The sequence below is a fragment of the Panthera onca genome, chromosome E3 (genome assembly GCF_046562875.1).
Source record: "Panthera onca isolate mPanOnc1 chromosome E3, mPanOnc1 haplotype 2, whole genome shotgun sequence".
NCBI lineage: Eukaryota > Metazoa > Chordata > Mammalia > Carnivora > Felidae > Panthera > Panthera onca.
In genome coordinates this window covers 4,680,427-4,703,964 of record NC_138354.1, presented here as the reverse complement: position 1 = coordinate 4,703,964, position 23,538 = coordinate 4,680,427, and the positions used below count along the sequence as shown (strand labels likewise).

General features: G+C 59.8%; 1 protein-coding gene across 4 annotated transcripts; it reads left to right on the top strand.

The window, feature by feature from the left end:
* Positions 1 to 921: 921 nt before the first annotated feature.
* Positions 922 to 20,057, top strand: ZNF316 (zinc finger protein 316). 4 transcript variants are annotated; one of them, XM_060649577.3, is made up of 6 exons: positions 922 to 1,054; positions 5,191 to 5,570; positions 5,783 to 5,907; positions 6,728 to 6,854; positions 7,411 to 7,524; positions 14,589 to 20,057. In XM_060649577.3, exons 2-6 carry the CDS (start codon positions 5,219 to 5,221, stop codon positions 16,913 to 16,915), a joined length of 3,045 nt encoding a protein of 1,014 aa, XP_060505560.3. In that variant the 5' UTR covers positions 922 to 1,054; positions 5,191 to 5,218; the 3' UTR covers positions 16,916 to 20,057. The 4 variants fall into 4 exon arrangements, with proteins under 4 accessions (XP_060505560.3, XP_060505562.3, XP_060505561.3 ...); XM_060649579.3 differs by lacking the exon at positions 922 to 1,054 and adding an exon at positions 1,085 to 1,618; XM_060649578.3 differs by lacking the exon at positions 922 to 1,054 and adding an exon at positions 1,628 to 4,747.
* Positions 20,058 to 23,538: the final 3,481 nt, after the last annotated feature.

Here is a 23,538-nt window from a genome sequence, read left to right as displayed (position 1 = left end):
AGAGGCTGGCCCTCTTCGTGGTACTGATTTCAAGTCCTTCCACGCAAGGGCTCCAATGCAAGGATTGCAATGCATTCATTCAGCTGCCCTGGCCCCCCCGCACCTTCAGTCCTCATCGTCATCCATTCTGGATAAAACCCCTGCCTTTAGCAGCACTGGTCCTACAGGCACTAGTGGTCCCACAAAGCAGTGCCCGTGAGCAGTGGACACCCGGCCCACCTGCTACAGTCCCTCTTGTCCATCACCTGCAAGGGAGCGCCCCTACCATCGTCTGGTGTCATGGCACGCCAGCTGGATGGATGGCCTCCGCGAGGCTCCTCCATAGGTCATGGCCTGTCTCCACCGGCTCCGGACCTAGAGAGGGTCCCAAGGTTGGGGTGGGATGAACTCCGGTCTGGCACTCAGTAGTCATTCCCGAATCTTGGTTGAATTAGGAATCCCTACTGGGCTTGGGGAGGGAGTAGGCTCGCAGGTGAGAAGGATGTCACCGGTGACTCCAGGGAGAGGGCGGGGTTGGGGTGTCCAGGGGCTGGGGTCGAGGTCTCAGAGTTGGGGCTCATGGGGTGTCTGGGGGTGGGGTCTGGGCCTCGGATCTGGGCAGGGGGCGCTGAGGTTCCCAGGACTGGGGGCCCTATCTCCGGTCGGGGCAAAGGGCGCTGGGGTGTCTAGGGGTGGGATGGGGTCTCCGGGCAGGAGTCGCTGGAGTTCCCAGGGGTGGGGCTGGGGTCTCCAGGGATTGGGTCGGGGTCGCGGGATGAGGGCACCGGGATCCCCAGGGGTGGGGCCGGGCTCCAGGGCCCAGAGCGCCCTCCCGCGCACGAGCGGCACCTCCTCTCCCTCCACGCACGCCCCCTCCGGGAGCCGCGCTCGACCCCGCGTGACCGGAAGTGGCCCCCCGTGGGCGCGGGCGGGGCGGGGCCCGGCGGCAGCACTTCCGGTGCCCACGCGCCGCCGCCGCGCAGCTCCGGGGCCGTCACTTTGTGTAGCGCTGGGCGCGCAGGCCCGGCCCGGCCCCGGCGTCCGGCGGCGGCTCGGCCGGCCCGGCGCGCGCGCGGTGAGTGGGCGGCGGCGCGGGCGGCAGGTGCGGGCGGCCGGGCGCGAGGGCCGGGCCGGGGGGTCGGGCCGCCCCTCCACGCCGGCGCTGGGAGGCCGCGGGGCCGACGGGGCCTGGCCTGGGCCTGGCGGGGCCGGAGCGGCGCGCCGGCCGGGCTCTCGGCGGCCGCGCCCACGCCCGGCGCCGCCCGCCGACCCCCGCCCGGCCCCGCGCGATGGGGGCGGGCTCCGACCCCCGGGGCGGGCAGAGGCCGGCGGCGCGGAGCAGGCGGGGCTGGGGAGGACACGCGCGGACTCCTCGGGAGGTGCCCGCCGCCGGCTAGGCCCGAGGGGCGGGGGTTGGGCCGTGGCCGCCCCCGGGGACACACCCATCCAGGAGGGGCTGTCACCGCCAGGGCCTCTGCGGGAGACCCGAGCCCGATAAGCCCCCTGGAGGGATGGAAGTGGCTTGGCCAGGCGCCCCGGGAGCTTGCTTAGTGACCTTGGGGGCCTCGTCTGGGTCCTCCCTCTCTGCAAATGGAGGCTCCGGTGGGCTGCTATGTCGTCTTCTACTGCTGGTCGTCCGGTAGGGGAACTCATCCCTGGGGTTGGACAGGGTCTGGGCCGCCCCATGTGGCGGCAGAGGTGGGAGAGGGGCTGGCCTTTGGTAGAGGACTAGGTGGGTAGGGAGAAGGGGAGGTGTGCAGAGGGATTAGGCCCCTAGCTGCACCTGTGCGGAGAGATCTTGGTACTTGGTTTGGTTCAACAAGTGTTGGCAGGTCTGGGGAGCTGGCCAGCATAGCGAAGTGTTGGCCTGGGGGAGCTGGGGGAGTAGCCCCATGGATACACCTGCACCAGGAGCAAATCCTGGAGAGTAGGGGAGCCCGAGCCATGGACACACAGTGAGGATCCTAGTTGTCAAGGAAGGAAGGCTTCTTGAAGGAGGCAAAAACCTGGAAGGCCTTGAATAACAGGAGTGTAGTCAGTAAGGCCACCTAGAGGGAAGGAAGGGGCCTAGATATTTATGTACCCACACGTTTCTTCCTTTCTAGGTAGGCTTCTTGGATTTGGGACTTTTGTGGAGAGTTCTAACAGTTTCCAAACTTTGCTGCTGCTTTCTGTTCTCATAGAGGGTGTTTTGTCATCCTCAGTTCTGAGTGTCGGCAGTGCTGTGTCCTAGGGTGCAGGGCCCCAAGGGAAGTAAGGGTCTGGGATGCCCTGGGGGCTTATGTCAATGAGGCTGCTTACCTGACCCTCTGTGGCTTCTGACCTGGGATCGGATGCCAGGAAGCGGGCGGAGTGAGTTTCAGTGGGCTGGCAGGCTGAGAAGAGGAGAGAGGAGAGCGTGTGGGTCTGGGGGAGTGTGCCCAGCACCTAGCTGCCTGGCGAGGCAGAAGGAACCTGGTGCCTGAGTGACTGAAGTCTGTTTTCCGGAATGATTCTGTTCTGGATTCTGTGTTGGGGTATGTGGGGTGTCTGTGCTAGGCTGTGATTCCATCTGCAGAATGACTGCTGACCTCCAGTGCTGCTGAGCCTTTCCCTTCTCTGGTCATCAGCAGGTGCATTTTGGAGGAAAAGGGACGTCAGGTGACAGCCTCTTTGAAGGCAGAGACTCCGTAGTGCTTCTGGGATGGGTTTCATTTTGAAGGACCCCAAAGAGTTGTCAGTCTGTTGTGGAACATGGCAGTGGGGTCAGACTACTGAGGGTTTTGTTTTTTGTTTTTGTTTTTAGTGAGCTCTGTGTGCAACAACGTAGGGCTTGCACTCACAACCCCGAGATTGAGAGTCGCATGCTCTACTGACTGAGCCAGCCAGGTGCCCCTGAGTTTTTAAAATCTCATGTTATCGTGTTGATCACAGACTTTAGAGTCGTTTCCTTAATAAATATTTGAGTGATCGCTCTGTGCCTGGCACAAGGTGGGGTGGGGGGAGTGTTCAGAGATGAGCAGAGGGAACTTCGCCTTCCTGCAGTGGACTGTGTGCTTGGGGAGACAGGCACTGAGCAGACAGTTCTGTAAATATATAAAAGTGAGGCACCGTGAGGGCAGAGTTCAGAGAACTGTGTGAAATAGGGGACCCAGGAGGCTACTTCCAGAGGATCAGTGAAGAGAGGGGAAGTGAGAGCCGGGGAAAGGGAATGGCATGTGCAAAGGTCTGGAGGTGGGACCAGCTTAGGGCCACTGTATTCCAAAGCCTTGGAGTTTTCTTCTTTTGTGAGTGGGTCCTCGGGTACAGCAGACTGGCCTGTGGGAGTCTGCTCTGGATGGTGGCCAGGCAGGAGGCAGCTCTGCTGGGCTTCGTGCGGTGTCTGAGTTCAGTGTGGATTTGTAGCCCGAGGCCTGGGTGAGAAAAGCCCTCCTGTGGGCCTGAGGTGGGTGGTGGTTGGGAAACCTTTGCTGAGCACACTCTCAGTGCCCTGAGTGCCAGGGAGGGCTGTGCCCTCCTGGAAGTGGCTGGCGTTACCCACGGCACACGTTTCTACACCTGGGCACCCTCACGTGCCCAAAGAACCATGGAGACCGAGGAGGTTGGTTTGGGGGAGCGTCTGGAGGCTGGGGTGGCCTGTAGAGGCATAGCTCTTCACCTGTGATCTTGGATTCGGTGCCTGTGAATCCGCAATCTAGTCAGCTGGAGGGGAGCATGAGGGGCAGGACAGAGGTGGCCTCTGGGTGCCCACACATCCCAGCCCCTGGACCCGGGCCTTGGTCTCTGGAAGGCTCTCATGGGTGCACCGAGGCACTTGCTCTGAAAAGCCGTGTAAAGCCGCGGCAGCTCAGAGTGGTGCCGAGAACCGGTGCGTGCCGCCTCGTTAGTAGAAAAGCGAGGGGTTGTGGAATGAGAGCTCGTCACTGAGCGGTTTCCCTGTGGATACCTGGTGTTCCGAGCCGCTCTCGTGACCCTGCACGTCTCCATGTGGGGCGCCCCTGTCCCATTGGAGGGGTTCCGCGGCAGATGCTGCCCACTGCTGGAGCCCGACGAGCTGCGCTGGGCCCACCTGCCCCACGTGGCCCGATGTTGCAGGATCCTTCTGGTGGTCGTGCCGTCATCCCAGGGTGCTGGGGTTGCTGTGTTTGCAGTGGGCTCAGATCATTTCGGGAGCGGCCCACTTTAGGTCTGAAACGCTGATGGGGCTGGGGCTGGGGCTGGGGGGTAGGCTCCTCAAGTTTTCACTCAAGAAGGAGCCCCAGAAACCGACCTGTCAAAACTGTGACTCTGTCCTGCCCTTGGGTCTCCACAGGCTGGTGGAGGGCGTGCACCTGGGAGGGAGGCGCGGCCCCCCAAGCCCTTGGGTCTGGGCCGTGCCGCCGCGTGGCTCTGTCTCCGGAGCACCTGGGCTGAGGCAGCTGTGACGCTGGTGTGAGTGGCACCCTGGAAGCCACTGGGCCTTTGACGGTTCCCTCCTGGGATTCTCTAATCCTTAAACTTGAAGAGCCGTTAAAGGGCATTTTAGGTTGTATCTGCTGGTCCGGCGATGAAGCAAATCTCCACGAGCTGCTGAACTTTTCCCGAATGCCCTGGATGGAGTGAGGGGCCAGGGAGACGCAGGGGGCAGCGCAGACCCACGACGTCTTGTGTGCTGCCTCTGGCAAATAGGAGCCCGACCGGCCGGCCTTCCAGGCGGTGGCGAATGAGCCCGCCTGTCTTACCTGTCACCCCTGCCCGAGCCCGGGCCTCTCCTCCCGCACCCCTGCTGGCACAGTGTCGGTGTGCAGAGGTGGGTCCCCGGATGGAGGTGGGCTGTTGCTCCCAGGCCGCACTCGCCCCTTGCAGCCAGACGTGGGCCACCCTCGGCCGTGTGGCCTGGACCCCCTGCTTCTCACGGGCCCTGAGGATGAAGACCTAGGCTAAATCCCTGATTTACTCCTAGACGGCACAGCAGTTCGTGCCCTGCACGGGATTGCTGGCAAGAAGGAGCTGAGGCTGCATAATGGGGTCACAGAGAGGGGCTCTGTGGTTAGTCTTTCTGGGCACAGAGCGTCCCAGTTGTGCCTCACGAGAGCACGGGAAGAGCCTCGGTCCCTCCTCCTCTGGTGCGTCACTGTGTAGTGGGGGAGATGAGTCCTGCCTCCCGGGGGACGGAGGGAGGCCCGAGGAGCAGCGTGTGGGAGCAAGCGGGGGGTGGGGGCGGCTCATCCCCGCTGCCCGTCTGTGTTTCAGGCCGAGCTGAGGCTTTCCTCCGGAGAAGATGGCGGCTCTTCGTACGACCCCGGACTCACCAGCCACGCAGCTGGCGAAGGCGGAGGATGGGTTGGGATGTGGTCCTGCTCAGGAGGAAGAAGAGGAAGAAGAAAAGGGAGAAGAGGTGGAGCTGGAGGAGGAGGAGGAGGAGGAGCTCCTAGCGGAGGACGGGGAGGACCCGGCGGTGGTGGAGGAGGAAGAGGAGGAGGGGGGGCAGGCCGGGCACGGGGAGCAGGTGGAGGTGGAGGTGGAGGCGGACGAGAACGAGGTGGTGGCCGAGGAACAGAGTCCCACGTTGGGGACCCAGGGACGCCTTCGCCGTGCCGGTGATGCCAGGTCCCCAGTTCTTCAGCAAAAGGGTAAGGAAAAGGAGCTGGCTCTGGGGGGAGGAGGTGAGGGAGCTTGGGAGGGCGGGTCGGGAGAGCTCTTTGGCCCAATAGGGTGGAGCTGGAGCGTCAGGACCCAGGCTTTGGGACGGAGGAGCGGGGGCTCCTGACCTACTTGCTGTCTGGGCAGGGGTGGCCGTGAGGCCTATTGGCGAGGGCGGGTCCCTAAGAGATCCTCCCCTCAGCCTTGCAGGCCAGCCGGGCTCCAGCCACACCTAGGGATGAGGACCTGGACGAGGACGAGGAGGACGAGGACGAGGAGGACTTGGAGGAGGAAGATGATGACGATTCCCTGACAGCTGGGTCTCAGGTGAGCCGCTCTCTCACTTGGAGCTCAGTTAACCAGGCAGGCTTTCCTGAGGGGGAAGCCTGGCACCTGCTGTCCTGGAGAGCCCTGTTGGCAAGGCAGGGGCGCTGTGGTCATCAGGGCGAGCTCAGGCTGTGAGCAGGGACGGGGCAGCAGGACGCGGCTGGGGGTCTCTACCCGCAAAGCCATGGGATATGGCTCCACTTCCCTGGGGCCCGAGACTTCCCAGGCCATTGGGATGTCCTGAGTGTGTTGACTGCCACTTACTCAGCTGCTCTATGCGCAGTTATTTCAGGGGACTGGCTCTGTCCCAGGATCGGGCTGTGGTCCCTCACCTGGAGTGCCGCTCACCTGGCCGGGCTCTGGCTTCCTGCCGAGCCCAGGCAGGTTAGTCGATGCCACATACTCACCCGGGCGTGGGCCCTCTCGTTGCCAATGCGACCGCTGGCTTAGGTTGGACGATGACATAGGAGGGGAGGACACCGCCTCTTAGCACGGCCGTGGACTTGAGCTGCATTGTCTCCTGGCCTCAGTGTGAGAGTCTTGGCTCTGCCCCACACGAGCTGAGTGCTCGCCCCGTCTGAGCCTGGGTTCCTCACCTCTGAACGGACGTGGGGTCCTTGCCTTTCAGGGTGCAGCCAGGCTCAGAAGCCCTCGGTGCCACTGGGGCTTTGGGCAGTTGGGCTGTGTCCCCGTGAGCTCCATGTTGCAGGTCCACGGGCAGCTCTTCCTGAAGTAATTTTCTGTCGCTCTCTTTCTAGGGGCTCCCCTGCCTCTCTCCTAGGGCAGTTTAGGGCAGTGGCCGGGGCTCTTTGTTTTCCAGGGGCTGGTCACCTTTGAAGACGTGGCTGTGTATTTCTCACTGGAGGAGTGGGAGAGGCTGGACGCAGGCGAGCGGGACCTTTACAAGGATGTCATGCAGGAGAACTATGGGATCCTGGTGTCCTTGGGTAAGCAGGGGGCCTTCCGTCCCCAAGAGGCATTCCTACGTGATGACTGCCAGCAGCTTAGCTGTTTGAGAGAGTGGCTTCTGAAACCCCAGGGTCTAGGAGAAGGGGGTCCTGGATCCAGCCCACCTCTTGGGGGTTCTTAGGGACCACTCTGGCTTCTGGGTGGGGCTGTGTTCTGGGGTCTTCACTGTGGTCCAGCAGTGCCGTGAGCCAGGTGGTTGTGTTCTGGGAGCCACCAGTCCAGCTGTGGTCTCTGTTCTGTATACTCCCCAGAGGCCTCCAGGGGGGAGGAGTCAGGTAATAGAGGAGAGGGGTGAGGAAGGTGCGGGCAGGGCTCTGCAGAAGAGCTGGGGGGTATCAAGGCAAAGTTCTAGAGAAGTGAAGGTGGGCTTTCCCAGAGTGGAGGCTGGGAGGCGGGAGAGCTGGTCCTGGGAAGGAGGGAGAAGAGCGGCGAGAGAGTGAGGAGGGCTTGGGGTGTTGGGATGGCACCACGTGGGGTGCGGGCGGGCCTGGCCAGAGTGGCCCTGCAGCTGCTGGCTGTCCTTCTCCTGGCCAGGATACCCAATCCCCAAGCCGGATCTGATCTTCCGGCTGGAACAAGGGGAGGAGCCCTGGGTCCCAGATAGCCCCCGTCCTGAGGAAGGAGACATTGTCACTGGCGTCTACACAGGTGAGTATGAGATGCACTCGTGCGGTTTCTGCCTCTGTAGCTCCTCAGAGCCCTGCCGGACTTTGGCCTTCACCTTAGCTCTCTGCTGCAGCCCTGGTGCTGGCGGTCTGGGCCGTGGACGGGCGCGTGGAGACAGGGAGGCCGTCGTGCGCCAGTCTCTGCCTTTGTGGGTTGGCTTCTCTTGATTCCAGCCCGTGGTCGTCCAAGGCTGGGGAGTCCTTACAGAACCTCGAGCTTCCTCTTAGGAGCCCTTCACACTGTCCCTGTCCCTGCCTTGGAGCGTCTCTTTGGGTTTTGGAGTTGTTTTGGTAAGCGAGGGCCAGTCGTTAAGTCTTTGGCGCAGAGGGACGGGAGTGGGCACGCTCGGTCCTGGCCGTGCCAGAGCCCTTCTGGGTCCCAGACTGGAGCCGGCTCTTTGCCTTCTGCACCCACTTGGCCATCTCTGAACGAAGGGTCTGGGGGGCCGGCCACAGGCCTGGGCGGGCAGCCGCGCACCTTCCCGGGAGGAGGTTTGGGAGGGATGCGTACGGAAGGTGTTCAGGGTGGCAAATTTCTCCGGGGACTGAGGTGACTCTGGCTCTGTTCCTCTAACCCCCTGAGCTTTGCTTGCTTTACTCACACGGGGAATAAAGAAATTCAAACCGAATCCATAATTTCCAGGCTGAGGGCGCGGGACTGTCGGTTCTGTGGGGGTACTTCAGGAGGTGTGTGTTAGGCTCGGTGTTTCAGGGCTCCCTGGGGGCCCTTGCATAGCGGGTGTACCGGCCTTGGGTTGGAGTGACGTCACCTTAGTGAGGGGCGCTGGATGGTTCATGCCGGTCACGTGCCTGGATAGACTCAGAGCCTCTCCTAAACGTGTTTTCAAATAAAAACAGAAAAACACAGACAATGCTACGCCTACACGTGTACTCTTCAAAGCATTTTCCCATTTACTTTGTATCCTCACGGCACCCCCGTGACATGGCAGGGCAGAGGAGAGCAGCCTCCCTTGCGGATGAGGAAATCGGCTTCTAAAGTGGTGGTTAAGAGCCTGGGCCCCGCTGTCCATGGTGTTGCAGAATGGCCTTCCTGCCCCAGCTGTCCACCCTCTCCGGGACCCTGTCTGGGAGCCGTTCCTGGGCTGCAGACTGGGGAGGGCTTTAGTTGGTGAGACCATGGCAGCTGCTTACAGGATGAGGCTTGGATGTGGGTGATGTTTCTCAGGGGGCCTTAGTGGGGGGTCGGCCCTATTCAGAATAGTCACCTGCAATTAAAGGGGCCACAGGCCTCCGTCGGCCTGTCTCTTATCATGTGGTCTAGATGTGGCCCCATTGTCTACGCTTCTTGGAGGGTCCTGGGGTGCAGACTTTTGCAGGTTTCAGCCTGGGTGGTCCCCACAATGTGACCTGTGACCCTGGGTGAGTTTGGCAGCTCCCTGAGGAGGACGGCTAGCCAGGCCACTGCCCCTCTGTCCTCCCCAGTGGCTGGTTGTTGTGCCAGGTAGGGCCGGTGAGCCCAGAGTGCTCCCCTATCCCACCCCTCCTGTCTGGGGAGCCCGAGGTAGGGGCAGGACCGGGCATAGTCTTAGACGTGGCCTTGTGCCCGGGAGGGGATAAGGTAGCCAGGGCTGGGGTCAGCTTGGGTGCACTGAATCCACCTAAGGTCCTTCTTAACTAGAACTGTAGTCTGTTTGCTAGACGGTCTCCTTCCCTTTTCTCCCTGTACTCATTTCTGAGTACCTGAGTCAGTTGAGAATTGAGGATTGCTGGGTCTGGGCAGGACAGATGCCAACTGTTCTGAGCCCAGCAGAGTTTCTGGATTTCTAGATTGGAGTCTGGCAAAACACAAGCGTATTCCTCTCTTGTGCTGCTTGAAAAATTGGGCCAAGAGGTCTGGCACATTGTCCGCCTCCCCCGACTCAGGCACCCCAAGACCTGTCCAGTGCTGACTTGGCGCGTCCTGCTCTGGCTCCCCACCCCGTGGCCACCACCTCCAGCTCCCGGGTGCTCGCTGTCCTCGCCTCTTCTGACCCCACCCCTTTCCTGTACCTGTCTCCTCACCCGGCTTAGATAGCAGCACCTCTCCTTCCTTCGTGATTGCCCTTTGTAGTCGCCTGCCAGACCCCTGCCCCTGGCAGCAGCCCGTTCCCTGCCCACACGTGCACTGGAGCAGGGATCGTGGCTGGAATACAGCATACCTGTGGGCTGACCACAGGCCTCCTGAGGACGCTGCCACCACCTTGGCCTGCTGGGCTGGCCTTGTGTCCTTGCTAGGCTGGCTTCTCTGCTCTCTGAGATACAGACCCTCTTGGCCTCAGGACTCCACGTGCCTCGATTTCTCAGCTGCTTTCCCGGCTGCTTCTCCGCCTGCCCTCACTTATTTATGAGACCAGGACGGTCCTGCGTCCTCTTCTGTCCTCTCCAGGTGACTGGTGACTGGGACCAGAGCCTCCGGTACCATTTCTATCTCTGCTGCCCATTCTCAGCTTCTTTCTCCAGCCCTGACCTTGTCTGCTTGACATCTCCACTCAGTTATCTGATGGGCGTCCCGCAGTGAATCCCCCCAGCCCCCAGCGTGAAGTGGCCCCGCTTGTCCCCCGCAGGCCCCCCTTGCAGCGTCCTGGGCACCTGAGTGGGCCTGGCTGCCTGCCTGAGTGGTCCTTGTGTCTCTGCCTTCCTTGCGCTACCCCATCCCACGCTTCTGTGAGGCCATCAGGCACAGGTGTTCCTGAGCTAGCCGTCTGCCTTACTTTCTGGAAGTTTCCCCATGTGCTTGGAATAGCATCTGGGCTCTCTGCTGTGGCCTTGAGACCTGCCGCCCTGCCAGGCTCACTTCACACACCCTTGGGTCTTCAGGCTCAGCTCCAGAGCCTTTCTCTTCAGGCTCTCGCCTGCCTCAGGGCCTTTGTGCCTACTGTTTCCCCTGCCCAGAGTGCCCTTTGTGTGGCTGGCTCGGCTCTTAGGTCCCTACTAGGTCGCGTGTTCTCTGACCACATAGACTTCAGGAGCACTCCCTCCTGCCTTCCTCCAGGATGTTTCCTGCATGTACAGCAGACCGTGCTGTCTGAAACGGTCCTGGCTGGATGTTTGCTTCCTCATTTCCTGCCTGCCGCCTCCGGCAGACTCCGTAAGAGCCGGCACCGTGTATCGTCCACCCCTGTGCTGTCTCCACCGTACCTGGCGCGGGCCTGGCACCCGGTGGGGCTGGCTGCTGGTCCTGCCCCTCACGTGAAAGTGAAGGACAGACGAGGAGTACAGAATGCAGGGTTAAACCTGCCTGCAGATGATGCAGGAGAGGATAGAGAGAACATTTAAAGGCAGTAAGAGGTAAAACACTAAGGTGGGCGAATCCCACGGTGGGTGAGCGCGGGGAGTGGTTCTGGAGAGGCGGAACTCAGAGCGGCTGTGGAGCGGAGGCACAGGCTGGGCGCCAGCCTGCAGGTGGTGTCTACGTCACACAGCCCGTGAGCGCCTGTCTGCCCTTGGGAGAGCGGGGGTGGGGGGGGTGTCAGACCTCAGCACGGGCTTTCCCTTTGTCACACCCCCGAGGGGGCCTGGGATATCACTGAATCCCCCTTTGTGGTCTGAGCCAGGGAGAAGGCACGGAGGTGCTGTCTTGCCTCAGACCCCGGGGTTCGGTGTCGGCAGAAGGGGAAGGAGCCAGAAAACATTCCAAGTGAGGAGGGGCCCGGCCTCAAGCTCCTGCTAATAACTGGTCCTTGGTATTACAGTTCATGGTACAAATGAGGAGGCTGAGGCCAGCGATGGGGGGCGGGCTCTGCCCTCACGGGAGGACAGTTCGAAGCACAGAAACCTGGCCCTGTCGGGAGCTGTCACACTGGAGTCCAGCCCTGATTACCAAATCCCTGCTCAGTGGGGAGGAAAGGCAGCTGGCCAGCAGCCCTGGAGGAAGGAGCCATACGCAGCTTTGAGCACACCAGCCCCTGTCCGTGTCCTCCTTTGGTAACTGTCCCCAGGTGGGGGCCTCTCCCCAAGGCCACCTCGAGGCTCCAGGTCTGGAGGAAGAGGCAGGAGCAGGTGTGGACTTTACTTAGGGGTTGCAGCAGAGAGGCGTTTAGTCAGAGCAGACCCACGGCTGACTCACTGTTGGGCCTGAGGGCAGGCCTCTGGGTCCCTGGACAGGGGCAGAGGCTGCCTGAGGGTGGGAGTCCTAGTAAACGGTGGCACCCTTCTCCGGGCATTGTGTGTCCGTCATGCGGAGCAGCTCAGGGGTACAGGTGCACCAGGTGTGTGGCCCAGGGGCCCTGCCCTTCCCCAAGGCCCTCTGATGAGCACCTGGGTAGGGCACTTACTAGAAGTACCTCGGGGGCTGTGCTGAGGCTGCCACTGGTCAGCCCCTGGGATTGTCACTGGGCCTCTGAGGGCTGGTTCCAGCCTAGCTAATCACCCAGGGTCACACTCCTTAGGAGCAATGTCTCTGGGGATGGAACACCAGCTCCCACTCAGGGTCCTCCCCTCCACCCTCTCCCTGTGGATTCTGGAAGAAGCAACTGTGTTTGACCCCATAGGCCACTGTTGCAAAATGTCCCGTCACCCTCTTTGTCAGAGCAAAACCTCTCTGTCCTGGCTCTCATGTCACAAGTAGACCTGGTAAGTGCTCACTTGGATCCCAGGTCCCCCCCTGGAAACCCTGTCCCCGTTGCAGCCCGGAGTGACCCTTACATGGGACACCCCCACTCCAGGGCCCAACCTCCAGACGTTGGTCCACTTTGGTGAGAGGAGGCAAGGGAGCAGAGCCCAGCCTAGGGCAGGCTGCTCTTCCTCTGCTCTTTGTCCCGTGGCCCCGTACCTTCCAGAGGTCCTGTCTTGCGGTGCAGCCAGCTCTGACTGCTAGGGACGTGGCTGCCCTTACCGTCCTTCCCTTGGTGTTAGTGGTGCTCTCCATGACCTGGCTGTGTGTTAAGTGTCGTCTTGTTCTCGGATAAGTGGCTGTGCTCGTTCCAGGGCTAGTGACCCGGTCCCCCAGGTCCCTCTTATGATCACTCTTTCTGTAGAGCCTTGTTCAGAGGCTCGAGGTAGGGGCAGGGCAAGGGTTCACCCCCCGCCCCGGGGTGCATGGGGGAAACTTTCTGCTGCTCCTGGACCCCAAGGAGGAGGTGTGGTGGGTGAGTCACTGGGACCTGACCCACCCCTTCCAGTACTGAGTGGCCGAGGTCGCCTGTTGGTGAGCCCTCATTTGGCCTGAGTGGCTGTTTTGGAGCCAGCAAGTGCTGCCCCTAGGCTAGGTCCTGGGGTGCACAGTCACCCCACTAAGACATTGCACTTGTTCCTCAGCTTGAATTCCCCCTGCCTTAGGGAGTCTCATTCAAACTACTCACGACCCTCACCAGTCTTGAGTTAAAATTATTTTTGAGACTCACAGAAAGAATTCCAGTGGATCTATCCGCTCAACTGCCTGACCCTCCCACCGACAATCCCATCTCGTGAGGGCACTGCAGTGAGGAGCGTGCCCCCTGTGCTGTTGAGGTCGCTGCCACTCCACAGCACCCACTCATGCCCTGGGTGGCACCTGCAGGCAAACTGAGCTTAGTTCAGGGAACTTCTGTCTCTTGCTTAAAGCTTCTTTTTACTACAACGGTATATTATTAACTGTAGAAAATTTAAAGGATTGCAATTATGAAAAAATAAAATAACCCATCTCTGTATCCCTTTACATGATGTGTGGTTTTTTTTCACAGCTGAAATCGTGCCTGTGTCTGGCTTTATTTCACTCTGCGCTGTGCTGGGTTTGCCCATGTGACCATATCACCATACATGTAGAGTGCCGTACAGAAATACAGGACGAGGGCTGAGCCGGGGGTGGGCAGCCCTGCCAGCCCGGACCTTCCCTTGGGGGCAGGACTCAGCAATCAGACTCATCCAGCCAGGTGATGCCTGGCACTGGCCACAGTTTTGGTGGCGGACCCAGGTCGGGTAGAAGGGATTCCCACCCTCGGAGCCTGAGCCTTCCAGACGTTACGGTTCTGAAGTGGGCTACAGCAATGGTGTGCGCCCACTGTGGACACACGCGGGGCAAAGTATTCATGAGAAAGTAGGCACACAGGTACTTTGGAACACCTGGGGCCACCGTGGGTCAGGCTTTTCCCTTCTGTTCCTTGGGATTCAGTGCCTGCTCCGTAGATAGTAGTTCCCTCCTGGGTGTATCATACTGGCTGGTATATCCGGACTCCATTATATAAAGTAGAAAACCCTGCAGGCCCGAGTCCATATCCATGACCTGCACTGAAGGGAGAGGTCGGGGTGCGGTTTGCTGGGGGAGGTACAGAACTGCAGGACCTTGGAGAGGGGGCTGTCTTTGGCCTTCTGTGATAAGGTGCTTGCAGTTCCCCCAGTCTTAGCCACCTGGGGACTGTTTCCCAAATGCACACTCAGAAAAAGCCCAGCTTTGGGGTGGCTTAGCAGGGGAGCGTGGGCTATACCTGAATAGTTGCTGGTGGCTGTTAGGATGAGTGCAGAGAGCTGGGGCCCAGTGGCCCCTTTGGGTCCCCTCCACTTAAGGTAGCTTTTCTGGTTCTGCTCTTGAGTATGGGAGGGAGACCCATGGCTGCTGGCCAGCCTGAGGCTGGTGAAGAATTCAGAGGTGAAGGGCTGCCCAGCAACACTTAGGTGCTTAGGAGGGCAGGTCCTCAGCGGCAGGGGCCGGGGCTGTGCTGGCACCACAGTTTTGCTTGCCTTGGGCCAAGCAGGGGTGGGGGGGTGGAATTCTCTGGAACACAAGGGGCTTTGAGGAAAACAGCTTGGGAATCTTTTTCTGAGCACAAGACCCCTGTCCCCTGTAATATTCTCACAGGAGCCTGCAGGCAAGGTCACCAACTTTGTAGAGCATCCCTGTTCCTCAGCAGGTGGCATTAATTAGTTGATGCCGTTTGAGAACAGTCCAAGAAGTGAAGGAATCTCGGCTTCCCTAGGAGGGACACCCACGGGGGAGGCGGTGGCTTCACTGAAACGGAGGTGCCCTGTCCCAGACAGGGGATGGTCCCGCCCAAGCTGCGATTTCTCAGGGGGAGGAGCCTGCAAGGAGCTGCCTCTCACCTCTTTCTTCTGGCCTGCCTTTGTCACCTTCAGGGGCCTGGTTCTGGACCGACGATATAGAGGACCACGAGGAGGAGGAGGACGAGGACTTCCTGGCGGAGGTGGCCGAGGAGGAGAACGAGCCCCCGGGGCTCTGGTCAGCAGCTTATGGCGTGGGGGACGTGCCTGGGACATGGGGCCCCGATGACTCGGATTCGGCGCAGACTCCGGAGGGTTGGGGTCCCGACCCCGGGGGCCTCGGGGTTCTGGCCGAGGGGTCCGAGGCGAAGCCTTTCCTGCCGGGCCGGGAGCCTGGCGCGAACCTGCTGGCACCCTGGGCGTTCCCTGCCACCGTGGCTGCTCCGGCAGGGCGGCCCGAGACCACGTGCGACGTGTGCGGCAAAGTGTTCCCGCACCGGTCCCGGCTGGCCAAGCACCAGCGCTACCACGCGGCCGTCAAGCCCTTCGGCTGCGACGAGTGCGGCAAGGGCTTCGTGTACCGCTCGCACCTGGCCATCCACCAGCGCACGCACACCGGAGAGAAGCCCTTCCCGTGCCCGGACTGCGGCAAGCGCTTCGTCTACAAGTCGCACCTGGTCACGCACCGGCGCATCCACACGGGCGAGCGGCCCTACCGCTGCGCCTTCTGCGGTGCGGGCTTCGGGCGCCGCTCCTACCTGGTCACGCACCAGCGCACGCACACCGGAGAGCGGCCCTACCCGTGCCCGCACTGCGGCCGCAGCTTCAGCCAGAGCTCGGCGCTTGCGCGGCACCAGGCGGTGCACACGGCCGACCGGCCGCACTGCTGCCCCGACTGCGGCCAGGCCTTCCGCCTGCGCGCCGACTTCCAGCGCCACCGGCGCGGCGGCGGTTGCACGGAGCCCGGCGGCGAAGGCCCTCGGCGGGAGGCCTGCAACGCGGTCCCTGCGGCGGGGCCCGAGGAGGCCGAGGCCGGGCCTGAGGGGCCGGAGGAGGCCGAGGCCGGCGAAGCGGACGGAGAGGCCGAGGTGGAGGCGAGAGAGGAGGCGGCGGCGGTGGGGCCCACCCCCGGGAGCAAGGAGGACCCCGAGCCGGACAGGCGGTTCCTCGAGGTGGGCAACGGCCTGGGGGAGGGCGAAGGCCCTTCCTCGCACCCCCTCGGCTTCCACTTTCCCGTGCACCCTAAGTCCTGGCTCCACCCGGACGGCTTCCCGATCCTGGGCCTCCCGGACTTCGGGGACCGGCTGCCGGCCGACGGGCGCCCCCTGCCGGGACCCCTGGGGGGCCGGCTCGCCCTGGTGGAGGGCGCGGGGCTGGCCTGCGACCCCTTCGGCGGCGGCGGACCGGGGGGCGGCGGCGGCGGCGGCGGCGGCGGGCTCCGCGCGTTCGCGCCGGCCGTCGGGGGGCTGCTGGCCGAGCCGGCGCCCGCCGCGCTGGCCGAGGAGGAGAGCCCGTGGATCTGCTCCGACTGCGGCAAGACGTTCGGGCGCCGGGCGGCGCTGGCCAAGCACCAGCGCTACCACGCGGGCGAGCGGCCGCACCGCTGCGCGGACTGCGGCAAGAGCTTCGTGTACGGCTCGCACCTGGCGCGCCACCGCCGCACGCACACGGGCGAGCGGCCCTTCCCGTGCCCCGAGTGCGGCGCGCGCTTCGCCCGCGGCTCGCACCTGGCGGCGCACGTGCGCGGCCACACGGGCGAGAAGCCTTTCGTGTGCGGCGTGTGCGGCGCGGGCTTCAGCCGGCGCGCGCACCTGACGGCGCACGGGCGCGCGCACACGGGCGAGCGGCCCTACGCGTGCGGCGAGTGCGGCCGCCGCTTCGGGCAGAGCGCGGCGCTGACGCGGCACCAGTGGGCGCACGCCGAGGAGAAGCCGCACCGCTGCCCCGACTGCGGCAAGGGCTTCGGCCACAGCTCGGACTTCAAGCGGCACCGGCGCACGCACACGGGCGAGAAGCCCTTCCGCTGCACCGACTGCGGCCGCGGCTTCGCGCAGCGCTCCAACCTGGCCAAGCACCGGCGCGGCCACACGGGCGAGCGGCCCTTCCCGTGCCCCGAGTGCGGCAAGCGCTTCTCGCAGCGCTCGGTGCTCGTCACGCACCAGCGCACGCACACGGGCGAGCGGCCGTACGCCTGCGCCAACTGCGGCCGCCGCTTCTCGCAGAGCTCGCACCTGCTCACCCACATGAAGACGCACCGCGGCGCGGCCGGCGCGGCCGGCTCGGCGGCCGCGGCCCCCGCGTCCAAGGCCGAGGCGCCCGCCAAGGGGCCGCCGGGCGCGGGCAGCGGACCCGGGGAGCGCGGCAGCACCCTGCTGGAGTTCGCGGGCGGAACGAGCTTCGGCTCCGAGCCCGCGGCCGCCTTCGCGGGGCCCTCGGGCGCCTACGAGGAGAGCATCCTGTGATGGCCCGAGGCTGACGGAGGCGCAGCCCGCTGGGCCGCCGGCCCCTTGCTCCTCTGTCCTTGGGGCGCTGAGGGCCCCAGTCCTGGTGCGGTGCCTTCCCCTCAGCCCCCGGCGCACCGCCCCGCCCGCCCCCGCCCGGCCTCGGGCGCCCCTCCTGCCCGGCCCCGGGGAAACCGGGCCGCCAAGCCCGTCCGGCCGTGCAGGGGGCGCGCGGGGAGAGGAGAGCCGCGCGCGCGGAGGAGGCGAGGGCAGGGGGCGGCCACCCCGACCAAGACTGCGGCATCCCTGGGTCTGTGCTGTGAAGCCAAGCGGTAGGGATGGCGGGCGGTGTTATTTATTTCACTCGGATTCCAATTTGGGTGGCCTGGGGTACCGGCGGCCGGCGAGTTTGTGAGTGGGTTGTACAGCGAGGGCGGGGATGCCCTTGCGTCAAGGGGAGGGGAGGGTGGTCGAGGGCAGAGCATCCCGCTCCTCCTCCCGTGGGTTCGGCTGACGACTTCTTCCATTCCTCAGTGAGAGACTTCAGGGACCTTCTGGTCATTTGAGTGTGTCCGGGAAGTTTTAGGGACTGCGCGTGGCTAAGGGGAAGCCTTAGGGTTTCCAGAGGACGACGTTCCTCCCTACCCGGGGGGACAGACATGCAGCTAGGAGAGCTTTTATTCTGTCTACTCTGGATATTTATTTCCATCTCTTGTGTGGCCTGAAGAATCTGGGAGGAGAAAACGGCAGAAACCAAATTGTGGCCCCAGGCTGGTGGGTTGCAGGTGTTTGCAGGGTCCTGAGGGAGTTTGAAGCCTTATTCTGGGGAGAGTCACCCACTCTCCCCACCCCACTGGAGCACCCGGATCAGCCAGGCACTCGTGTTGCCGGGTGGGTTTCGGTCTCAGCCTCCTCTTCGAGCCCTTCGGTACTCTCACCCCCGACAGCCGGAGGCGGCACACTCAGAGATCCTTGGGGGCCTCTTGCCCGCTGCTGAGCCAAGGCCCCAGCCTTCAGCTGCCTGGGCTGTCCCCTCCCCTGGGGCAGGTGGACACACAAGGCCCTGCCCTCTGAGCCCAATGCTTCTTTAGATTTAATAACCAACTGTAAAGCAACAGGTCGGCGGCAGGATCGTTTCTCACAACCCTACGGGCTTGGGGCCCTGTGATGTCTGCAGGTCCCTTTAACTCTGCTTCTGTCACTATTCTGTACCAGAAGCAAGTAGTGTTTCTGTTTAGAATCCCGTTTCACAGGATGGACAGTCTGCACAGTGGCAGTCCACCTCTGGGGGTGCCGACTTGAGCCTGTGGCTCAGTGACAAGCCAGGCACCCAGCTATGCAAGGCCCGCACCTGGTGGGCACCCCACCCTCCGGGTTGGGCCATTGGGAGCCACTGGGCAGGCAGCTGAAGTGTGGCTCATGTGAGAGCTCTCTCTTCCCTCATGCCTTTTGGGCCAATGTGAGTGGGGCCAGAAAACAGACTTTGAAACAACTGCATTCCCTTTTAGACCTAGTTCCTTCTGTTTTAGTGTAGGCATGGCCTTGGGGCCTGAGAGCCAGCAGCCGGGCTCTCCAGCGCTGGGGGCGGGGTAGGAAGCGCAGTAGTTGGTGGGTGGGGCGGGGGCGTGGACGGTGGTGGTAAGAGTTCGCCCGGCTGGATGAGGTGACGGGGTGGGGTGGGCGACGAGGAGGACAGGGGTCCCAGGAGGCGTCCGCGGTGCTGGGCGATGCCTTCGTGCCCTCAGTTTCTTTCCTCTCCCTGTGGGCCGGGAACGTCGGGGGCCAAGGGCAAGGCGGACTAGCCCTGCACGGCCGGGGTCCGGCTCCGTGCTCCTCCCTCCGTGCACACCCCTCAGAGTACGACCTGACCTTCGGTGCCCCTCCTGGGCCCCAGCTGCTGCTGCCTGGCCGCGGAGCCATCGGCAGGAGGACCTAGCTTTAATAAAGAGTGGAGAAATGAGCTTTCTGACTGCATTCCGTGTTGTTGCCGCTCGGCTCCTCCGTGCCCTCAGGGAGGCTCCCTGTCAGGGCTCAGGCCTTGTTTTTGCAAAAAAGAACAAGAAGAAAAAAGGGGTTTTGTTTGTTTGTTTGTTTGTTTGTTTTTTAAGGAGTTTCTCCTTTCAGAAACTAAAACTGGCCTGTGAGGAGTCAGCCCACGATGAGCTTTGGCCGGCTGCCTGTGTCCACCGCGTCTCTCTGGGGGTCCCCAGCCACACTGCCACATGCTCTTTGTAATACACCCATCCTGGAACCTTACTGTGTTTGGGATTGTTTGCTCCAGCTTTCCCGTGGTCAAAGGAGAGGGGCCAGGTCCCCTTCCTGGGGGTCCAGACACCTGCCGAGTCCCAGACATTTCCTCAGAGGCCCCAGCGCTTCGGGGGCTTATCCAGGCTTACCTGCTCTGTGCCGGGGAGAAGCGCACATCCCAGGACCCCAAACACCTTCCTTTGAGCTGATTTACTGACTATCTGCTCACCACATGATGTCCCCCCAACCAGATCTGACCTCCCACCCTTTCCCCAAGCATTTGGAAAATACAAACTATGAAGTAAATTCTCTTTCAAATGTGATTTCAAAGCATCAGAACCGAGCCCAATATTTCAGTTAAAAAAAAAAAAAAAAAAAAAGGCTTTGAGAGGCAAATGGATGTTAAGACCTAGTTAAAAATTGATAGCCTTGAGGATCTTTCTATTCAGAGAAGGTAAATTATTCCCTGATAGGGCTTACAGACGTCCAGCCAAATTCTTTTTTATTTGGGGGATGGGGAGGGGGGCAATCCCGATGGTCCTAGAAAAAAAAAAGCCCTTCTGGTGTTGAAGGACTTCTGAATTTCTGGAGTCCCTAATCAATTTCCCAAGTATCAGTTTATCAGCTTCGATCATTGCCAAGGAGTGGAAGCCCCCGTGAGATGTGACCCATGAAAGGAGGTACTCAGAGTTTTGAGGCTCTGAGCATCCCTCTGGCCTCCACCCACCTTTGTCATTTTCCTGTTTTGTCTACTGCTTGTATTTCCCCAACCTCCTCCCTGTCTCCTGACCCTTACACTTGATCTCTTCAGACACTTCCTTCTAACTTTTTTTCTTTCTCTAATTGGCTACATATGGAATAAAGTATTTTGAGATTTTTGGTTATATTTATTAAATAAAGCTTTATGATCCTTGTTCATTATTTAATTTTTTTCCTGATGATAAAGCACATGCTAGTTGTCAAAACTCCAACAGTAGAAAAGTGTTATGTGCATACTTCTCATCTCCTAAAGCGTCACACTGCATCCAGCCATCAGGCACCACAGTTGATGCAGGAGGGCGTGGGGGCACATTTCTTCCACGTACACAGAGATGTTTCACGGCTGGGGATTGCTTTATGTGCCCCTTGCAATTTTCTCTTTTCATTTAACAATGTACCAGGACATCTCTTTCCTACTGGACAGACCTACCTCACTCATTTTAACTGCTCCATCATAACATTTCACTTAGTGGGTGTACCATAGTTTATGTACCTGTATCTCCAACAATGGGTATTTGGTTGTTTCCAGCTTCTCCTGATTACAAACAATGCTGCAATGTAGGTTCCGTACATATTTCTGTGCAGTTCTGTAGATGTTTAATTGTCTGTTTAAATGAGAAAAAGGACTAGAGGTGATGTTGCTAGGTCAAAAGGCATGTATGTTTAAAATTCTGGATATAGCTAAATTGCCACCAAGAAAGGCTAAGCAGTCCCATGATATATTCTTCTCCCGGTGCAGTGAGAAAGTGCTGCTGGTCCGTGGCCTCGCCAACACGGGGCATCCACAATCATTTTCATCTTTTTCTAAATTTTACAGAGGTGAGTGGCTTGCATCTTTCTATTTCTTTTAAGCATGTGAATAGGTTATTAAAAGAAACAACTCATGGCCTTTGCTAAGGTATTTCTGGGCCTGTGGCTATAAACTATCCCCACTCACCCCAAGTTCACAGCCTCCCTATTTTCTGGTATGACAAGATATCTCAGGTTTGCCTTCAAATTTTCCTGTCCCAACCCTGTAATCAACCACTTCTCCAAGGAGCCAGGATTCCTTTACTGCGAAATGATATTTAGGGACCACAATTTGGTGCTGGGGTGCTCAATGCTACTAGGCTGATTTTTTTCCTCTAAGGAAAAAAAAATTCCCAGCTTAGAATTCTATATCCAGCCATGGTATTCTAGTGATGAGGACAAATGATATTTTTAGATATGCAAGAATTCAGAAAACCGACCATCTTCTGACCGCTCTTAGGAGGCGTGTCACAGAATGAAAGAGTCAACCAAGAAAGAGGAAGGTTTGGGATGCAGGAAATAGTGGAGCCAGTCCAGGAGAAGGAGCTGTCAGGAACAACAGCTATGCATCGGTCCAATTTGAGCATGAGGATGGACGGCTTCAGGAAGTAGGTCTCTGTGAAATGGGGGAGACCAGCGGAGTCGGAAATATGCCCGAGAAGTTGCACATGCAAGAGCACAGCTGTGGATGAAAATCAGGCCAGAAGGGAAGAAGGGTCCTCGGCTGGAAAAGCCAGCATGGAGCATCACAGGCCATGAAGTAAACTCTTCAGGCAAGATTTGCGGCGGGGAGGAACCAGGGTCTTGTTTCCACCTGGAGACACACGCTGAATGCTGATGCTACATCTTCCCATAACTGGCAGCCACAGAGGCCACTGTGAGGCTCCGTGCAATTTTTGCTTTGTAATTTGTTTCTCAGTTTTGAAGTTATGTCTTTATTTATACCCGACTACCCCAGACATACGTATTTAGGTTCTTGTCATATTGTTCCATAAGCTTAATTTGTGTCATGCCAAATTTGATTGGTAAATTTGTCTACTTTTTCTTGGCATTAGATTTCTTCATATTTTGGTAACTTACTTTGCAGGCAGTCTCATCTTGAGGAGGAGGGCTTTTATTTGTTGGTTTCTTTGACCGGTGTTTGAGTTCCAGTCTCTCTCTCTCTCTCTCTCTCCTTGTCCAGGAGTCTACCATTTGTTGGTTACCTCCATGGTAACCAAGAAATGTGCTAACAGTGCCCTGAGCTACCGCTCCATGATGATACCAGGCATGCCGCAGACCCAGGAAAGGAGGCACAGGCAGCTGGGCTGGACTCCCGGTCAGGAAGCTGGCTCTCAGTCCTCTTCGCCCACCTCCCTAGGCCCTCAGCTCCCTGTAACCCACAGTCCCCAGCAGCAGGTGGGCAGCCCTGGTTCCCAGCTCTGTTTCACCCAGTGAACCTGCCTGGGGTCCCTTTCTCATAAGGGCTTTCCCCCAGAGCTGAGCCTCCAATGCCTCCTGCTCACTCCCAAACCCATGAGTCCATGAGGCCTATTCTCTCACCACGCACACTGTTTCTGCTCATTTTTTGGTTCAAAGAGATGTCTGCCCTGCTTTCTGAGCCTGGCTCTGTCTTTTTCATTACCTGTTGACAAATTTTATCTTTCGTCGTTATGTGACCAAAACAAGGAGTGTGGTGAATGCGAATGTGCTGTGCTGTCTCACCCAGATCGATATCACTTTTATTACTTCCCCTTAACTTTATTCCCTTCATCCTCCCTTGTTGTCCACTCTGTATCCATTCTTTCCTTCCTTTGCTCTAAAAGAACCTCTACACTGCTGGGCGAGCCAACGTGCCCCAGTGACACCTCCCAGCCTCCTTTGTATACAGAAGTGGCCAGTTAAAAGGTAAGGAAAAGATAATTACGTGGGGCTTCCAGGAAAGTTCTTTAAAAGGGCCTGACTCAGCTGGAAGGCGTACCTTTTTGCCCTTTGATTCTCCTTTTCTTGTACCTGAAATGCCAATGTGATGGGTAGAGCTCAGCTGTCATCTTGAGACAATGAAGTGACTTTGAGGGTGGCAGCTACATGCTGAGAATGGCTGAGCAGAAAAGCAGCAAGTACCTGGGGTCTCCAAGAGCAAGATCAAGGTGGGCTCAGCAGTGGAGACATAGCCAATGTTCTGCCCCAGGAACTTTCCAGTTGGGATGACCAGCAGCTGCAGCTGCCAGAGTAATTTCTCAATAGACCCTCTGTATTCGCATTATTCCCTGAAGATTCAAAGTTCCAGGTGGGAGGAAGCATGTGATTGGCTGAGATTGGGTCAGGGGCGTTTTCCAGCTGCCAGGAGGTTGAGAATCCCTGGCCCCTTTGGCATCTATAGTGGGACATAGACACTACCTCCTACTGAGACCCACACAAAGGATTCCTCCCCGGAGAGTCCAAAAACGATGGGTAACATCCGCTGTGCCCCTGCAGTAACTGATACACCAGGACGTCTTTGGCCAGGATCCCTCCCCTTGACCAGGTGAGCTGTGGCTCTTTTCTACTCACTACCAGGGTGGATGCAAATGAGAACACAGGGATGGGCTCCCGTCTTGGCAGGCATCCTGCCTTTCCAGGCTTTTCTTCATTCTCCGTTGTCTGGTCTCTCTTGTGCAAATCCTGGGGAAGCTCTTTTCTTGGATCCTGGCTCGCGGCACTCTGGGCTTTATCTTTATCTCATCTTGCCATCTGTCCCTAGCTCCCATCCCAAACCTAGCCCTTTACAATAGCCAGTGCACACAGGCCCGACCGTGGTGTTCATTCAAGGACTTCCTTTCCAAATGGTCAGCCCATTCTTACAAGGTCTGGGCCAGGTGTCACCCACT

What these genes read in the sequence shown, in the direction of transcription:
- ZNF316 (XM_060649577.3), top strand. Translation starts at nt 5,219, where the DNA reads ATGGCGGCTCTTCGTACGACCCCGGACTCACCAGCCACGCAGCTGGCG. An exon ending in CCCTGACAGCTGGGTCTCAG is followed by an intron (nt 5,908 to 6,727) that starts GTGAGCCGCTCT and finishes TTTGTTTTCCAG; the next exon opens with GGGCTGGTCACCTTTGAAGA. An exon ending in TGGGATCCTGGTGTCCTTGG is followed by an intron (nt 6,855 to 7,410) that starts GTAAGCAGGGGG and finishes TCTCCTGGCCAG; the next exon opens with GATACCCAATCCCCAAGCCG.